The sequence below is a fragment of the Delphinus delphis genome, chromosome 6 (assembly GCF_949987515.2).
Source record: "Delphinus delphis chromosome 6, mDelDel1.2, whole genome shotgun sequence".
NCBI lineage: Eukaryota > Metazoa > Chordata > Mammalia > Artiodactyla > Delphinidae > Delphinus > Delphinus delphis.
In genome coordinates this window covers 873,119-887,839 of record NC_082688.1, presented here as the reverse complement: position 1 = coordinate 887,839, position 14,721 = coordinate 873,119, and the positions used below count along the sequence as shown (strand labels likewise).

The 14,721-nt window shown below is 58.3% G+C and overlaps 1 protein-coding gene across 1 annotated transcript; it reads right to left on the bottom strand.

Annotated features, from left to right (window-relative positions):
- Positions 1-1,639: 1,639 nt before the first annotated feature.
- Positions 1,640-7,292, bottom strand: ENTPD2 (ectonucleoside triphosphate diphosphohydrolase 2). The gene is given in 10 exon segments (XM_060013236.1): positions 1,640-2,231; positions 2,333-2,467; positions 3,408-3,527; positions 3,617-3,871; positions 4,328-4,391; positions 4,393-4,535; positions 4,589-4,748; positions 4,914-5,064; positions 5,626-5,743; positions 7,167-7,292. Coding segments are annotated over 10 exon segments (1,476 nt in total). The 3' UTR covers positions 1,640-2,027.
- Positions 7,293-14,721: the final 7,429 nt, after the last annotated feature.

Below are 14,721 nucleotides of genomic sequence, written 5' to 3'. Positions count from 1 at the left end.
CTAACTCCCACCCCACCCCCACCCTCCGGGAGCGGAGGACCTGCCTGGACCTGGAAGGACACCAGGCGCACACAGCTGGACAGGTGCACAGAGGTGCCCAGGTGTGCGCAAAGACCCAGGCATTCAGACACACTGTGAAGGCAAACACACGCGCACAGAACGAGGTCGGTGCCGGCGGCCACGGTGGTTGCAGTGGGACGGCCGCTCTCAGTGAGGCCACCAGGGGGCAAGAGTGACCTGGAGCTACTGATGACAGCCAGCTGAGAGCTGTCCACGGTGCCCAGGTGACAGCCTTTTAGCTCCGGGGTGCCCCACGACAGCAAGCACTGTGATGCCCCCTCTTACCCCCACCGGCTGCCTCCTGAGAGCACCCGCACCCCATCCCACCTGGAAACCTCCCAGGCTCACGTTACTGAGAGAACAAGTGCGGGGGGGGGAGGGGGTGGGCCCCAGCACGGTGCTTCCCTTCAGCCCTTTGTGTTTCAAAACTTCGAAGATGGGGCTGGCTGCCCTCAGGTTTGTGAAATGGCTCAGAAACCAGCAGAAGTGTACGTGGTGCGTGCGTTGGGCAGGGGGGTGATGAGCGAACAAGGACTGCCATCCTCCCACACAAGGCATGACCAGACAGAAATAGTGTCTGAGCTCACTTCCCAGAAAGGGGGAGGCGGCGGGGAGATGCCGCCAAGACCACGCGTTCCCACGCTGGAGAAAACAGTGCTTAGGGAAGGGGGGTTGCAGGAGCGGCAGGTGGGGGCGGCTGATGTCTCTTGAGGACGCGGAAAACAGCACCCAGGCAGCAGGGACGCGACGTCTGGTGTGATTGCACGGCTTGGCGCCAGATCCAGGCTCCTGGCAAGGGTCATCCTTCTGAGCAATGGGCCCTTCGTCCGTCTTGGCCCCGATCTCCACATCCCCCGACACCACCTCCTGTTGAGGGTTTGCCCCTCACCTCCCCCCCCCCAGGTCTTGAGCATTGCCTGCACCCTAGGCAGCTGCCTTGCCCACTCACTCTCCGGCCTGCCATTCGCACCTGCACCCAGGCCAGCTCGAGGCCGGGGCCCAGACTCCAGTCTGGCCTAGGTCACTGCTGCAGATCTGCCATTGCTGCAGGGGCTCTGCTGGCCAGAGAAGACTCAAGGGACTCAGGGACTCTTTTAGGCCAACCAACTGGCAGCTACTCCAGGCCACAACCATGGAGCAAGAGACCAGGGTCAGTCAACACCACCCCAGGTCTGGGCCCAGAGAGGAAGGAAGTAGAAACAACCGGGGTCCTCCCTCGGGTCCAGGAGGGGGCCTGTGCACCCAACACAACTGCGGGGAGGGCTTCCCTGGTGGCTCAGTGGTTAAGAATCCGCCTGCCAATGCAGGGGACACGGGTTTGAGCCCTGGTCCGGGAAGATCCCACATGCCGCGGAGCAACTAAGCCCGCGTGCCACAACTACTGAAGCCCGCGCACCTAGAGCCCGCGCACCGCAACGAAGAGTAGCCCCCGCTCGCCGCAACTAGAGAAAGCCCGTGCGCAGCACCGAAGACCCAACGCGGCCAAAAAAAATTTTTTTTAACTGTAGCGAGGGAGGGCCGGCAACAGCAGAGACGCCCCACCCCACGGACATTCTCTCCACTGCTCTATGAAAAACTTTTTACTACAAAATTTTTACAAGTAGGCGCTGGGCTGGCTCCCAGCTTGTGGGCTCTGACCCTCCCCCTAAAACCCAAGACTGGGGGTGGGAGGGGACTCTCAGGACTCCATTCCCTGCGGACCCAACCCCGCATTCACAGGCTGAGGGCTGCGGGGTGTCTGAATCCCCACCCACAGTAAGAGGAGGAGGCACACTAGGCCCAGCGATGAAGCCAAGGCAGGAGTGGGCAGGAGGGCGCTGGAGCCGGTTGCCTTCGCCGATCCGGCCAAATGTGGGCGTGGTCGCCAGAGCCTTGCTCCCGGGCTTCATTAGGGACAGAGATGTTGAGAGTGGGGTGGGGTGAGGCATGGGGGACTTGGGGCTGGGGCAGCTGCCTCCAACCCGCCCCTAGATGGCGCTCGGCGACTTGGCAGAGCACGCCCGGTTCAGCAGAAGGACGAACGCAGCCAGGGTCATGGCGGCGAATAGCAGAAGGAGGACGACCCGAGAGCTGAAGTCTGTGCCCTTGCGCAGCCCGGGCGGGTCGGCGGGGATCAGGTTGGTCAGGTTCGGCATGTAGCCGAGCGCCCAGCCGACAGCGGTGTCCCCGGCCTACCGTCGGGAGGCGCGGCCTCAGCCTAGGCGCAGCCCGGGAGACCCCGCCCCCCCGCGCTCGGCCCCGCCCCCCTGCGCGCGGGCCCACCGGCTCCCACTTTCTTCTGGAAGGTCACGCCTCCAAAGGTGCGCTCGTCGAAGCCGTAGCCGCGGCACAGCAGCGGCTGCACGAATGTGGCCCCAGCGCAGTAGTCGGGCAGGCGGGCCCGCTCCCCCGGCGCCTGAGCCTGCAGCTGGAATGCAGGTGGGAGACTGTAGGGCCAGGGGCCACCGGGAGATCTCTGCCCCACCAGACACAGAAAGGCAATGCAGGGCTGGAGACCCCCCCGCAGGTCCCAGAAAGAACGAGGCTGAGGGGGCCTCCCCCAGGCAGAGCTCTTTCCTCAGGGCAGAACAGCGTGACTTCCAGATGGCAGCAAGAACCTGCGCCTGGGAGGGGGACCTCCAGGGGACAGCAGGGGTGGCCACGCAGCGGGCAGAGGGCTGCAGCAAACTTGGCGATGGTCGGGGTAACAGGAGAAGCTCTAGGCTTGACCCCAGGCCCCTGGGCTTGCCTCCCGATCCCCACTTTTCCAGCAGCCCCAAGTCTGTCTGAGACTAGCCACGAAGAGGACAGGATGGGGCCTCCGTCACCACCGAGCCCCACTCCAGAGACACTCCAGTGCCTCTCCCGGAGTCACCTCTTCCTCTGCATGTCCAAACCCCTCCATCCTTCACCTGAGCCAGTGTCCAGTCCATGGTGGCAGCCAGAAACCTGGGGGTTTCTCACTCCCCCACCCCCAGTTCTATCTGCTAAGTCTCCCCTGAGTCCTCTGCTTCTCCCCTGCTTGGCTGTTCTCCCCCACACTCTCCCAGCTACACGCCTCCCCACCCTGTCCACTCCATGCTCCCTGCTGCCCCAGGGCCTTTGCACTGGCTGTTCCCTCTACCCTCCTGATCTTGGTTCTAGGGTCAGGCCTCAGGGAGGCTTCTGCAATCTCATCTGGCTCCCGGCCTCCTTGCCGTAGCCTGGCCACTTTTCAAGTCTGATTAACAGTGTATCCCCCACTGCAGTGGGCACTCTGAGAGGCCTAAGACTCCCTCTACTCGTAGAGCAAACGAATGATCAGGACGCGTGACACTGGCTGGCGGAGCCCCCTGAGCAGCCCTGGAGGAGGGGGGTGCAGGCCTCACCTCACTCCACGTCTGGTTGCAGATGGTGACCACGGCCGCCTCTAGTTGCTGCAGGGTTGCCACGGGCAGCCCCATCCCAGTTCTCAGGAAGTCCACCGTGTGGAAGAAAGCAGAGAAGGCCTGTGAGGGGGGTACAGTCACACCGTGACCAGACCCCAAGCACTTCGGGGCACGCCCCCGGCCCCCCAACCCCAGTCCTCTGGACTCACAATGAACTTTCCAGGCAGAGGGGGCTGGAAGATGCCGTTGAAGGAGCGTCTAGAGAAGCGGCAGGAGGAGAAGTTAAAGAGCTCAGACATGAGGCCACGGCACAGGGCAGGGTCGCTGCTTCCCGACAGGCTGACCTTGGCGCTCCTGTTGAAGGTCTGGGGCCGCTGGGCTGCAGTGCATGGCGACTCATACACATCCTGGAGCAGCACATGAGTGGAATAGCCCTTCGGCCAGCAGGGGTGGAAGCCGTGGGTCTGGGCAGATGACAAGGGTGTGTGTGGCAACACCGCCACTCCAAGCACTGCCCACCATCCCCGCCCTAAGACCCTAGGAGGGCCTCCCCAGAGGACCAGCTGATAAATCTCCCACAAGTTCCACTTTGGCAACATCACTTCTGAGCTCAGGAGCAATCCATGGCTCCCCCTTCTTGCTGGACAAAAAGCAACCCCCTTAGGCAGGCTGTCCAGGTCCTCTGAGATGTGGCCCTGGCCCTCCTTCCTCCCCAGCCAGCCACTCACCAGGCTCACCTCCAGCCCCTGGGCCTTTACCCATGCTGGATCCCTGCCCACCTGTCCTTACAGCTGGTGAAAGCCCAACTTTGGCTCCTGGAGAAGCCCCCCTCAGTACGGCTGCTGTTCGGGCTCTGCTCTGGGCCCTCGGCCCCCACTCCCCCTGGCTCCCTACCTCCAGAAGGACTCAGTGGAGGGTACCTGGAGTGCACTGGCCAGCAGCCTCCAGAGGACCTGGTCACGTCCATAGCAGAGGAAGCTGTGGGCCGTAGAGCCGCAGCTGGACCTCATTGGCCGGATCCTCAGCTGCGCTGGCCGTCTCGAAGGTGATCTGTGTGGAGGCGCCCCCCAGGTCCATGGCCCCCAGCGTCCCCTTCCTTGGCCGGAACCACTGGCCCACCCAGCCATACTGTGGGAAGTGGAGGTTGAGGTCAGTCAGTGGGTGGGGGCCACCGGGCCCACCTTGATGAAGTTCTCCAGCAGGCAGTTGGCGGCCACCCAGCCAAACACCCCCTCATCCTGGGCTGAGAGGATGCGGGCATCACGGAAGTCAAAGGGATACTGGGTCAGCGTCTGTGTCGCGGACGCGAGCACGTTGGCCGCAGCCTCTGGATTGGTTAGGCTGTGACACAGGGAGGATTCTGAGGGACATCTTCCCCAGATGGCCGTGATCCTGCTGCTGGGGTGCACAGCCAGCCGAGGGGGCCGCAGCCCAGGGCTGCTGCGGGGGACATGCAGGGCCCGCCCTGTGCTGAGGCCATCGTGGTCCCCGGGGCCAGGAGGTCACTTGAGCAGGCGCATGCCCGCTGTGGCTCCCAGGTAGAGGGGCGTGCCCGCGTGTCTCTCCTTGGGCACATCCCGAAGCGCCTGGTTCAGGCATTCCACAAGACTCTGCCCAGCCCCAGAAGGGTTGTCAGCGTAGCTAGAGATGCCCCCACCTAGAGGGAGGCAGCAAGAGGGGCCTAAGCCTGGTGGGCAGCCTCTAGGTGGACCATAGGCCAGCAGGGCGGGGGTGGTGGGGGAGGGGCTTGCGCTCCTAACAGGCGGCAGTTGAGACCAGTTCAGAGACAAAAGGGCCCGCCCGTGTGCCACCCACAGTCTCTGAGCTGCCACCTGCCCAGTGGATGTGCACACAGGTGGCAGGACAAAGCACTGGCTATTGTCAACCCAGCCTAGCCTGCCCAGGGGCCTGCCTGGGTGTGCCCACTGGCTCCTCGGACCCCCTCCTGCCCCACCTGGGATGTAGAGGCCAGTCTTGGGCCAGGGAGGGCCCAAACCTTCCAACTGTTTCCTGGGGCTTCTCTTCTAGGAAAAGAAGGGACGCAGCCTGTCTTTGGGGGAGCTCCTGCAGCTCCTGCCTGGATTGGGCCCCACCTGGCATCAAGCAGCGGGTTCTGATGGCTGGTGTCTGCAAAGGCTAAGGCCGGAGAGGGCTCCTGAGACCCTACAGTGAGTGGGTGTCCAGGCCAGGGGGCGCCTAGTGCACAGGGGACCCTTACCACGCACATCACAGGAGCTGTGCTGGCCCACGATGCCTGTGTCGTTCTCTTTGTCCGCTGGCCACTTGTAGATGAACATGGATGTGTGGGAAGAGCCGGCGTCCAGAACGATGCCATACTGGGGGTGGGGGGAAGGTCAGCCTCGGGGGGCGCGGGGGCCTGAAGCCATGCCCTTTGACTCTCTCAGCTCTCCAGCCCACCCCACCCCACCCTGTGTCGAGGGTGGAAGCTTCAGAATGAAGCTCTGAGGCTCAGAGAAGGCCAGGGACAGTCACTGTGCCACAGCTTGCCTGGGGGGAGAGTGGGAGTGGAGGCAGATGGCCCTCTGACTGTGGGAGCCTTCCTGGCAAGGGCAAATGAGGGGCAGGATCAGAGTCAGGTGTCCCGGGACCACGCTTGGAACCTTGCCCGGGGGGGCATGAGGTCCCCAGGCTGCAGGAGAAAAGCTAGAGCTTCAGGAAGCGCCCCTTCGGGCCTGCTCTTCCTTCCTCCCCTCTGTCCTTATCTCTCTGACCTCAGCCCAACCTGAGGATGTGGAAGCGAAGGGGAAAGCTGGACTGAGGCTGCGCGTGGGCCTGCGATAAGCAGACACCCCCTCCCTGGGCCTCAAAGGCAGGGCCAGAGAGAGCTGCCCCGGCGCCACATGGGCCTTCCAGGCAGGTCTGGCGGGTGACGGTCAGCACCCAGGTTGCAAGAGTCACTTTCCAGCACCTGCCCCCAGGGGCCTGGATTCCAATAGGAGGAGGCGGTCTGGAGAGCATGCCCTCCTGAGCCGGGAAGGGGGCCCCTCTGGTCCTCTCCCTGACACAGGGAACTCCAGCAGCAGCAGGCCAAGTGGCCCGCCCCACCGCACCCCTACCGGGTGGTCGCCCTTGGCTACAGGGCACCCACCCCAGCGATCTCCATCCTGGGCTCCTGGGCCTTAGAGCACCTACCATCCACCCACGCATCAGGCCGGCCCACAAGCCCAATAGAGGGTTAGGGAGGGCGGGCTCCTGGAGGCTGAGTCTGGCGGGGATGTGTGGGGGGATCAGGCCTAGCCCGCTCCGACCCCTTCAGGACCAGCCAGGGCTGCCCCCTCACTGTGGGAGCCACCGGAGAGGCTGGGGAGGAGTCCCTGGGCCCCAGCTCCTGTCGCACCCCATCTGGGCCAAACCCCGAGGTGATGCCTCCCTGGAGGCCGAACGTGCTGGGGGCGCGGGCCGGGCCGCGGTCAGGGAGCCGCGGGGGTGTGGAGAGACGCCCCTCGGCCGCGCCGCGAAAGGCTCCGCGGCGGGCGCGGCGAGCGGAGAGCTCCCGGGACTTCGGCCTCCCGCACCGCGTCCCCCGGAAGCGCCGCTTCCGCGCCCTGGACCGGGACCCGGAGCGCTGGTGAGGGGCCTGGGACCTCATCCCGCCGGGCCGGGAGCGGAGCGCGCGGGGTCCCGGCTGCCACGCGGGCGCAGCCTGGCCCTGCTCGGTCCGAGCCTCTCCGCCCGGCGCCCCGGCCCAGCCAGCAGCTCCCGGACTGCGCCGGGTTGCCAGGGCGCTCCAGCGTGCACCTTGAGGGCGGGCGGCTCCCGAATGTCGCGGGTGGGGACACACAGCAGCAGGAGGCCGGCGAGGCCGGCGAGGCCCGCCGCGGCCAGCAGCAGCGGCGGCAGCAGCGACAGCGCCTTCCCGGCCATGGGGGCGCGGGGCGGACCAGGCGTTGACGGCGCGGCGTCGGGGAGCCGGAGGCCCAGGTCCCGGGACCGCGGGGTAGGCGCCTGGGGCGGGGCGCGGACCGGTCCACGGCTGCCACGCCCACTGGTGGGCCGCCCCGCCCACCTCCCGCTTGGCTCCGGAGCACAGGTGAGAGACGCGGCGGCTGAGTCACCCGCGCTGCCCCTCTCGGCGCCCTGGTCTCAGCCCTGGCGCCCTGAGTCTATGTCCCACCTTCTTCCTGTCCGCTCAGCCCCAAAGATTCACCCCTTCTGACCTGTCCCGCTGACCTGTAAGCGCCTGCCGACCACGCTCTGCCTCTGGGCACTCCGCTCCAGCAGGACCTAGAGAGCCCCCAGCCCCTCGGGCCTTAGGGCACGGCGGCAGAAGGCCTGGCCTGGGGGTGGGCTGGGCTGCCGCCCAGGCAGGCTTGTTCCAAGGGTCTTGCCGCTTCAGAGCCGGCTTTCCCCCGGCCTGGTCGTGAAGGAAGGAGGCAACGCCAGCTACAGGAACCACGTGGGCTCCTGGCTGGGCCCCTGCCATGCCCTCCCGGCAAGAAAGGGCTGGCCAGCCTGCGATGCTGACCCAGTCCTGGGCTGCATGGCAGGGCATCGCCCTGGTCACCCCCCAGGACACTGAGCTGACCCAGGCTGAGCCTGCTCTGGAGGTGCTGAGACCTCAAAGCTGAGTGCCAAGCAGGGTGAAGCCAGACCTACTTCACACAGTTCCAAGGTGACAGATGAGGGCACAGGCAGAGAGAGGAACAGGATGGCCACAGCCGCACCATGCCCAGAAACAAGAGAACCCACGCTCAGGCTGGCCCACCCCCCATCCCGGTGGCCCCCTTTTCCTGGGGGACCCAGAAGCCTGGGCTGGGGAGGCCAGAGGCTTCCCAAGGAGGGAGGAGGAGCCTCTGCGGATGAGGGAGAGGGTCCCCCAGGCCGGGCTTGTCAGCACCCAGGTCCCTGCACACTGGGCTAAGTGCTCAGCTGGTCGCAGGACCCAGCTCAGCCCTTCCACCCCATGAAATGCCTGGCCGCTATGCTTGGAATCCCCATGGGCCCTGTGTGCCACCCTGGCCAAGCATCACCCCCTTCTCTGGCCAGGGGCCACCCCCATTTTGTGCAAAATAGGAATTCCAGCAGCAGGGAGCCATGTGGCAAGACCACCCAGGAGAGCCAGCAGATGGGGGCGGGGTTAGGGGACCAAAAGGACAGCCTTTGATGGGCACAGGGTCTGGGCAATGGCCCGGCCGGGTGGAACCGGCAGGGACAATTGGGATCGCTGGGACGGCTGCCCAGGCTGAGGGTCTGGTGTCTCAGGCCCAGCAAAGGAGCCTTTCTTCCAGCTCAGGACCCCAGTGGGAAGGGTGGGCGACTCGGGACGTTGCTGGGCCTCCCCAGCCCCGCCGGGCTGGGTTCCAGCAGAGAGACACTGGGTGCGGCAGGCCAGCACAGGGCTCCAGGCCCCGTTTTCCTGCCAGCTCTCCTCCCCCTCCCCCAGGCCCTTTCTTCCACCCCAGAAAGTTCAGAGGAGCCAGAGGCCTGCAGTTTAGGCTGAAATGTAAGAGACAAAGGCGGCCCAGAGAGAGGCCTGCACATGAAAGGGCAGGAGACACTGGTGCTGCCGGCCGGCCCCTGCCCCCTCCTCACCCCTCTAGGCCCAAGGGAGCCCCACCAGACCTGAGAGGAGGGGTCCTGGAGAACAGAGAACTGGACCCTGCCCTGGTGCTCGTGGCAGGGGCCCAGACTAGCCTGGGGAGAGAAGAAGGGAAGAAGCCAGGGGACATGGAACAGCCACGGCGGAGACTGGGAGCGAGTTCTCTCCCAGGGAGACCAGGGCGGGAATCCCCTCTTGGCCCAGAGACTTCCTTCGATGGGACCCTGGAAACTGGGCTGGGGGACAGGCGGCAGGGAGGCCCTGGCAGGAGCCCACCGGCAGGAGGGGGCTCTGGCGGGGCAGCCCCAGGCCTTGGGCCTCCGGGAACCTCAGCAGGGGTGGGGCTCCAGATGTGCTGCACATGGCTTGGCCCTGGCTCCAAGCAGAGGCATGCGGCTGCAGAGAGGTGCCGGGAGAGGCCCTCAGGAGAGGGGTCCTCAGAACCCTCCTCCCCCCCGACAGGATCCAGACCTCCCAGGGGGGCCGGTTAAGGTCTTGGCTGTCCCTGGCTCAGTCTCTCCATCGGAAGCCACAGTGTCTCGTGGCTGAAACATCTCCTTCACTCACTGCGCCCTTTCTACACGTGCTCATCAAGTCATTCAACAGACGTTTGCCGAGCACCTCCTATGGGGCCAGAGGCATACCAGGCTGCGTGCATGCACAGTGAGCGAGGGATGCTCACGGACTCCATGGCATGTGGGGGGACCCACCACCGGTCCAGGGGAGAGCAGGCTTGTCAAAGGCTCCCCGGGTCAGGGGAGGCCCGTGCTGCCTCGTGAGATGCAGCAGACAGACAGGAGAGCAAGTGCGGTACACATGCCCTGTGGAAAGAATCACAGTGCAGGAACAGGCATATCAGAGAGCCTTCGGTTGTCCTGACCAGAGGTGTCTACTCTCTTGATTTTTGTACTTGCTACTCTCTTGCTTTTCTTTATAGTTTTCCATCTCTCTAAATAATATATTGTGCTATTTCTCCTGGTTGTTTCTTTTTTTAGAATTTTATCTTTTATTTATTTTTGGCTGCGTTGGGTCTTTGTTGCTGCGTGAGGGCTTTCTCTAGTTGTGGTGAGCGGGGGCTACTCTTGGTTGTGGTGCGTGGGCTTCTCATTGCGGTGACTTCTCTTGTTGCGGAGCATGGGCTCTAGGCGCGCAGGCTTCAGTAGTTGTGGCACACAGGCTCAGTAGTTGTGGTGTGCAGGCTCAGTAGCTTTGCGGCATGTGGGATCCTCCTGGACCAAGGCTTGAACCTGTGTCCCCTGCATTGGCAGGGGGATTCTTAACCACTGGGCCACCAGGGAAGTCCCTTTCTTTCTACTTTTTTTTTTTTTATACTGGAATACTGTTCTGGGATTTGCTTCTTTCACTCCCACTGTATTTTTGAGATTCAGCACGCTGGCTTGTGAAGCTGTAGATGGTCCGCCCTGTGGCTGCATCGTCCTCTGCTGTGAGTGTTGCAAAGCTCGCATTTCAGCTGTGAGTGTGTCGGGGGTCCTGGCTTCAGGCTGTTTTCACTAAGATTGCTCCTGTGCACATTTGCACGCGGGCAAGCCTTTCCCTGGGGAATAGCCTAGGAGCTGGTGACCAGAGCGCACCTGTGTGTGCAGGTTCACCTGCAAATAGCTGCACTGTTTTCAGGATGGTGGCGCCACCTGGCGATCTCAAGAGCACACACCACCATTTTGGTTGGTATTGTGCAACTCTTGGCTTTCTCTAGTTGCGGTGGGCAGGGGCTACTCTTCGCTGTAGTATGCAGGCTTCTCATTGCAGTGGCTTCTCTTTTTGCAGAGCACGGGCTCTAGGGCATGGGGGCTTCAGTAGTTGTGGTTCGCGGACTTCAGTAGTTGTGGCTCACGGGCTCTAGAGCGCAGGCTCAGTAGTTGTGGCACACGGGCTTAGTTGCTCCACAGCATGTGGACCAGGGCTCAAACCCGTGTCCCCCGCATTGGCAGGCGGATTCTTAACCACTGCGCCACCAGGGAAGTCCTCTCTTTGAGCTTTTAATGTCATTTCCTTGATTACTGAAGAAATAGAGTCTTTCCTGTCTTCCATGAGGCATCTTTTCAAATCTTTGTTCATTCTCTAGGGATTGTTTATCTTTTCCTTATAGATCTGCAGGAATTCTTTATGTATACTGGGGACACGAGTCCTTTGCAGTGAAATCATAGAAGTGCTTGATTAGTCCAGATGTATCCATTTTCTGCTCTATCATTTGCTCCTTTTGGGTCCTGTACGCATAATCTACCATGAGGTATTTATCCACCGCTAATGGATTGGCATAATCTTGTTTAAAATATCCTGTTAGTGGGAATTCCCCAGTGGTCCAGTGGTTAGGACTCCACGCTTCCACTGCAGGGGGCACGGGTTCAGCCTCTGGTCGGGGAACTAAGATACTGCATACCGTGCAGCAGGGCAAAAAAAAAAAAATCCTGTTAACATCTACTTAATTTCTGCAGCATATGTTATTATTTTTTTAAATTGCTCAGTCATTTTATTTCTGCCTTTTATCTCTTTTATTCTTCACTATTCCAGGCAGATGCTTCTGCACTTCACTAGTTTCCTCAATCAAGTCTTTGCCTTCATGGATGTTTTCTATAAAGTGTGTTTGTTTTCTATTTCACTAATTTCTGCTCTAACCTTTATTATTCTTACTCAAATATAACTTTATGTGAGCAAGAGTTTTCGTGTCTCTTTTGTTTGGATGTTCCCCAGCATCAAGAAAAGTGTCAGGGAATTCCCTGGTGGTCCAGTGGTTAGGACTCCATGTTCACTGCCAAGGGCCCGCATTCAATCCCTGGTGGGGAAACTAGGATCCCACAAGCCACGCAGCGTGGCCAAAAAAAATGTGTCAAGTACATATATATAGTCAATAAAAATATTTTAATATAATGTGTTATAATTTCTTTCTTCTATATTCTTTGTATTTATTTCTATTTCTTTTTCCAACTTCTGAAGTTCAATGCTTAATTCACTTCTTACAAGGCTTTCTTCTTTCCTGATGTATCTAAGTGTCTGTATACATTTCCCTCTGGTCTCTGCTTTTGAGGCACACTCTTTTTATTTTCATTTAGATAATTTTTTTTCATTTTCATTGTGATTTCTTATTTGATGTATGAATTGTTTAGATGTGGGTGTGGGTTTTTTCCTTTTTTAAATTTATTTTTTCCTGTTTTTTATTTTTTGTGTATTTTTTCTTTTTTTCCTCCCCTTTTTTTTTTGTTGTTTCTTTTGGTTTTGTTTTTGGGGGGAAAGTGTGTGTGCTTTAATATCCAAAAGTCTGGGCTGTTTTCTAAGGTACCTGCATCGTGGTTGCATCATGTAGTCTGCATGAGAGCAATCTTTCGATATTTGTTGCATTGCCTTTTGGGCCCAGCATGTGGTCATGAGTAGTTATAGATGCTCTCTGTGTGCTTGAGAAGAATTCTCCAATGAGTGAGTGTCTCGGTCTGGATTTGTCCATTAGATCAACATTACCAATAATGTTCGAATCTACTATATCCTATCAATTATCAAGAGATATATGTTAAAATTTCTCACTGTGATGGTGAGTCTGTCAATTTTTCTTTATAGTTCTGATAAGTCTTGCCGTATAGATAGATAGATAGATAGATTTTTTTAACATATCGTACAATAGCAAAACCAAGAAATTGACATGGGTACAACCTAAGGAGCGTACTTCTCTCTCACTGGTTTTACTTGACTCATTTGTGTGTGTAGCTCTCTGCAATTTTACCACACGTGTAGCCTTATGGGACCACCACGGCAACCAAGAAATTCAATTGACCCATCCCCACGAGACCCCTCACACCGCCCTTCAGCCAACCCACACCCTCCATCTCCATAATCATGTTATCTCCCGGTTGGTACATGCATGGGTCACACACAATGTATCCTTTTGAGATTGGCTTTCACCACCCAGCATAATTTCCCTGAGGTGCATTCATGTTGCTGTGTTATCAATAGTTCCTTCCTTTTCATTGCCGATTTGTATCCCGTGGTGTGGATGGACCATAGTTTCTTCAAACAGTCACCCACAGAAGGAAGGACATTTGAGCAGTGTCTGGTTGGGAGCTACTACCAGTGAAGTTGCTATGAACAATCATGTACATGTTCCTGCGTGAAAATAAGTCTTCGTTTCTCTGGGATAAATGCCCAAGAATGCAATCGCTGTGTGTATGATGTGTTAGGGTGCTCCAGAGAAAGGAAAGAGAACCGACAGGAATATATATATGGGGGTGGCAGGGAGGAGAGAGGGAGAGAAACAGATTTATTTTAAGGAATTGGCTCATGCGGTTGTAGGAGCTGGCAAGTCTGAAGTCTGCAAAGCAGGTCAGCAGGTTGGAACCCAGGAAAGACTGGATGCAGCAGTCTTGAGCGCAAAAGCAGTCTGCAAGCCGACATCCTTCCTTTCGGGGTTTCTTGGTCTTTTCTCTTAAGGCCTTCAACTGAGTGGACGAGGCCTACCCACACTATGGGGAACAATCTGCTTTACTCAAAGCCCACTGGTGTAAACGTCAGTCGTATCGAAAACATACCTTCACGGCAAATTCTGTGTTTGACCAAAGGGTTGGGCACCCTATCCTAGCGAAGCTGACACGTGAAGTTAACCATCATATGTGGTGAGTCAATTTTATGTTATTTTATTGGTTTTTAAAAATAAATTTATTTATTTTTGGCTGCGTTGGGTCTTCATTACTGCGTGCGGGCTTTCTCTAGTTGCGGCACGCGGGGGTTACTCTTCCTTGCGGTGCACGGGCTTCTCATTGGGTGGCTTCTCTTATTGTGGAGCACGGGCTCTAGGCGCACAGGCCTCAGTAGTTGTGACACTCGGGCTCAGTAGTTGTGGCACGCGGGCTTAGTTGCTCCGCGGCATGTGGCATCTTCCCGGACCAGGGCTCAAACCCATGTCCCCTGCATTAGCAGGCGGATTCTTAACCACTGCGCCACCAGGGAAGCCCCTCAATTTTAGTTTTAAAAGGAATTGCCAAATTATTTTCCAGAGTGGTTGCATCATTCAACATTCCCATCAATAATGTGTGGGTGAGCCAGTGTCGTCTCCCCATACTCACCTGCAGTGTTACCAGCGTTTCACGTTGGCCACTCTGATTGGGGCGTAGCCATTCTCACTGTAGTTTTTTTGTTTTGTTTTGTTTTGTTTTGTTTTGCGGTACGCGGGCCTCTCACTGCTGTGGCCTCTCCCGTTGAGGAGCACAGGCTCGGGACGCACAGGCTCAGCGGCCATGGCCCACGGGCCCAGCCGCTCCGCGGCATGTGGGATCTTCCCGGACCGGGGCACGGACCCGCGTCCCCTGCATCGGCAGGCGGACTCTCAACCGCTGCGCCACCAGGGAAGCCCTCACTGTAGTTTTAATTTACATTTTTCTAATGGCTAATGACATTGAACATTTTTTCACATGCTTATACGCCATCTGTATGTCCCCCTTGGTGAAATGTCTGCATATCTTTGTGATTTATATTTTGGTATTGGGTGATTACAATTTTAGGGTTGCTATACCTTCCTGGTAAATTAAACATTTTATTATTAGATAGTTACTCTCTTCAACACTACTAATGTTTCTTGCCTTAAAATCTATTTTGTTTTATATTAATGCAACTACCTGAGCTTTTGTTTTTTGGTGTCATACTTCAGGTGTGTCTCTTAAAACAGCTTATATCTGAATTTCTAAAAATCCAATCTGATGACTCTTTCACTAGAGAGTTTAATCCATTCACATATATTGTGATTACTAACATATC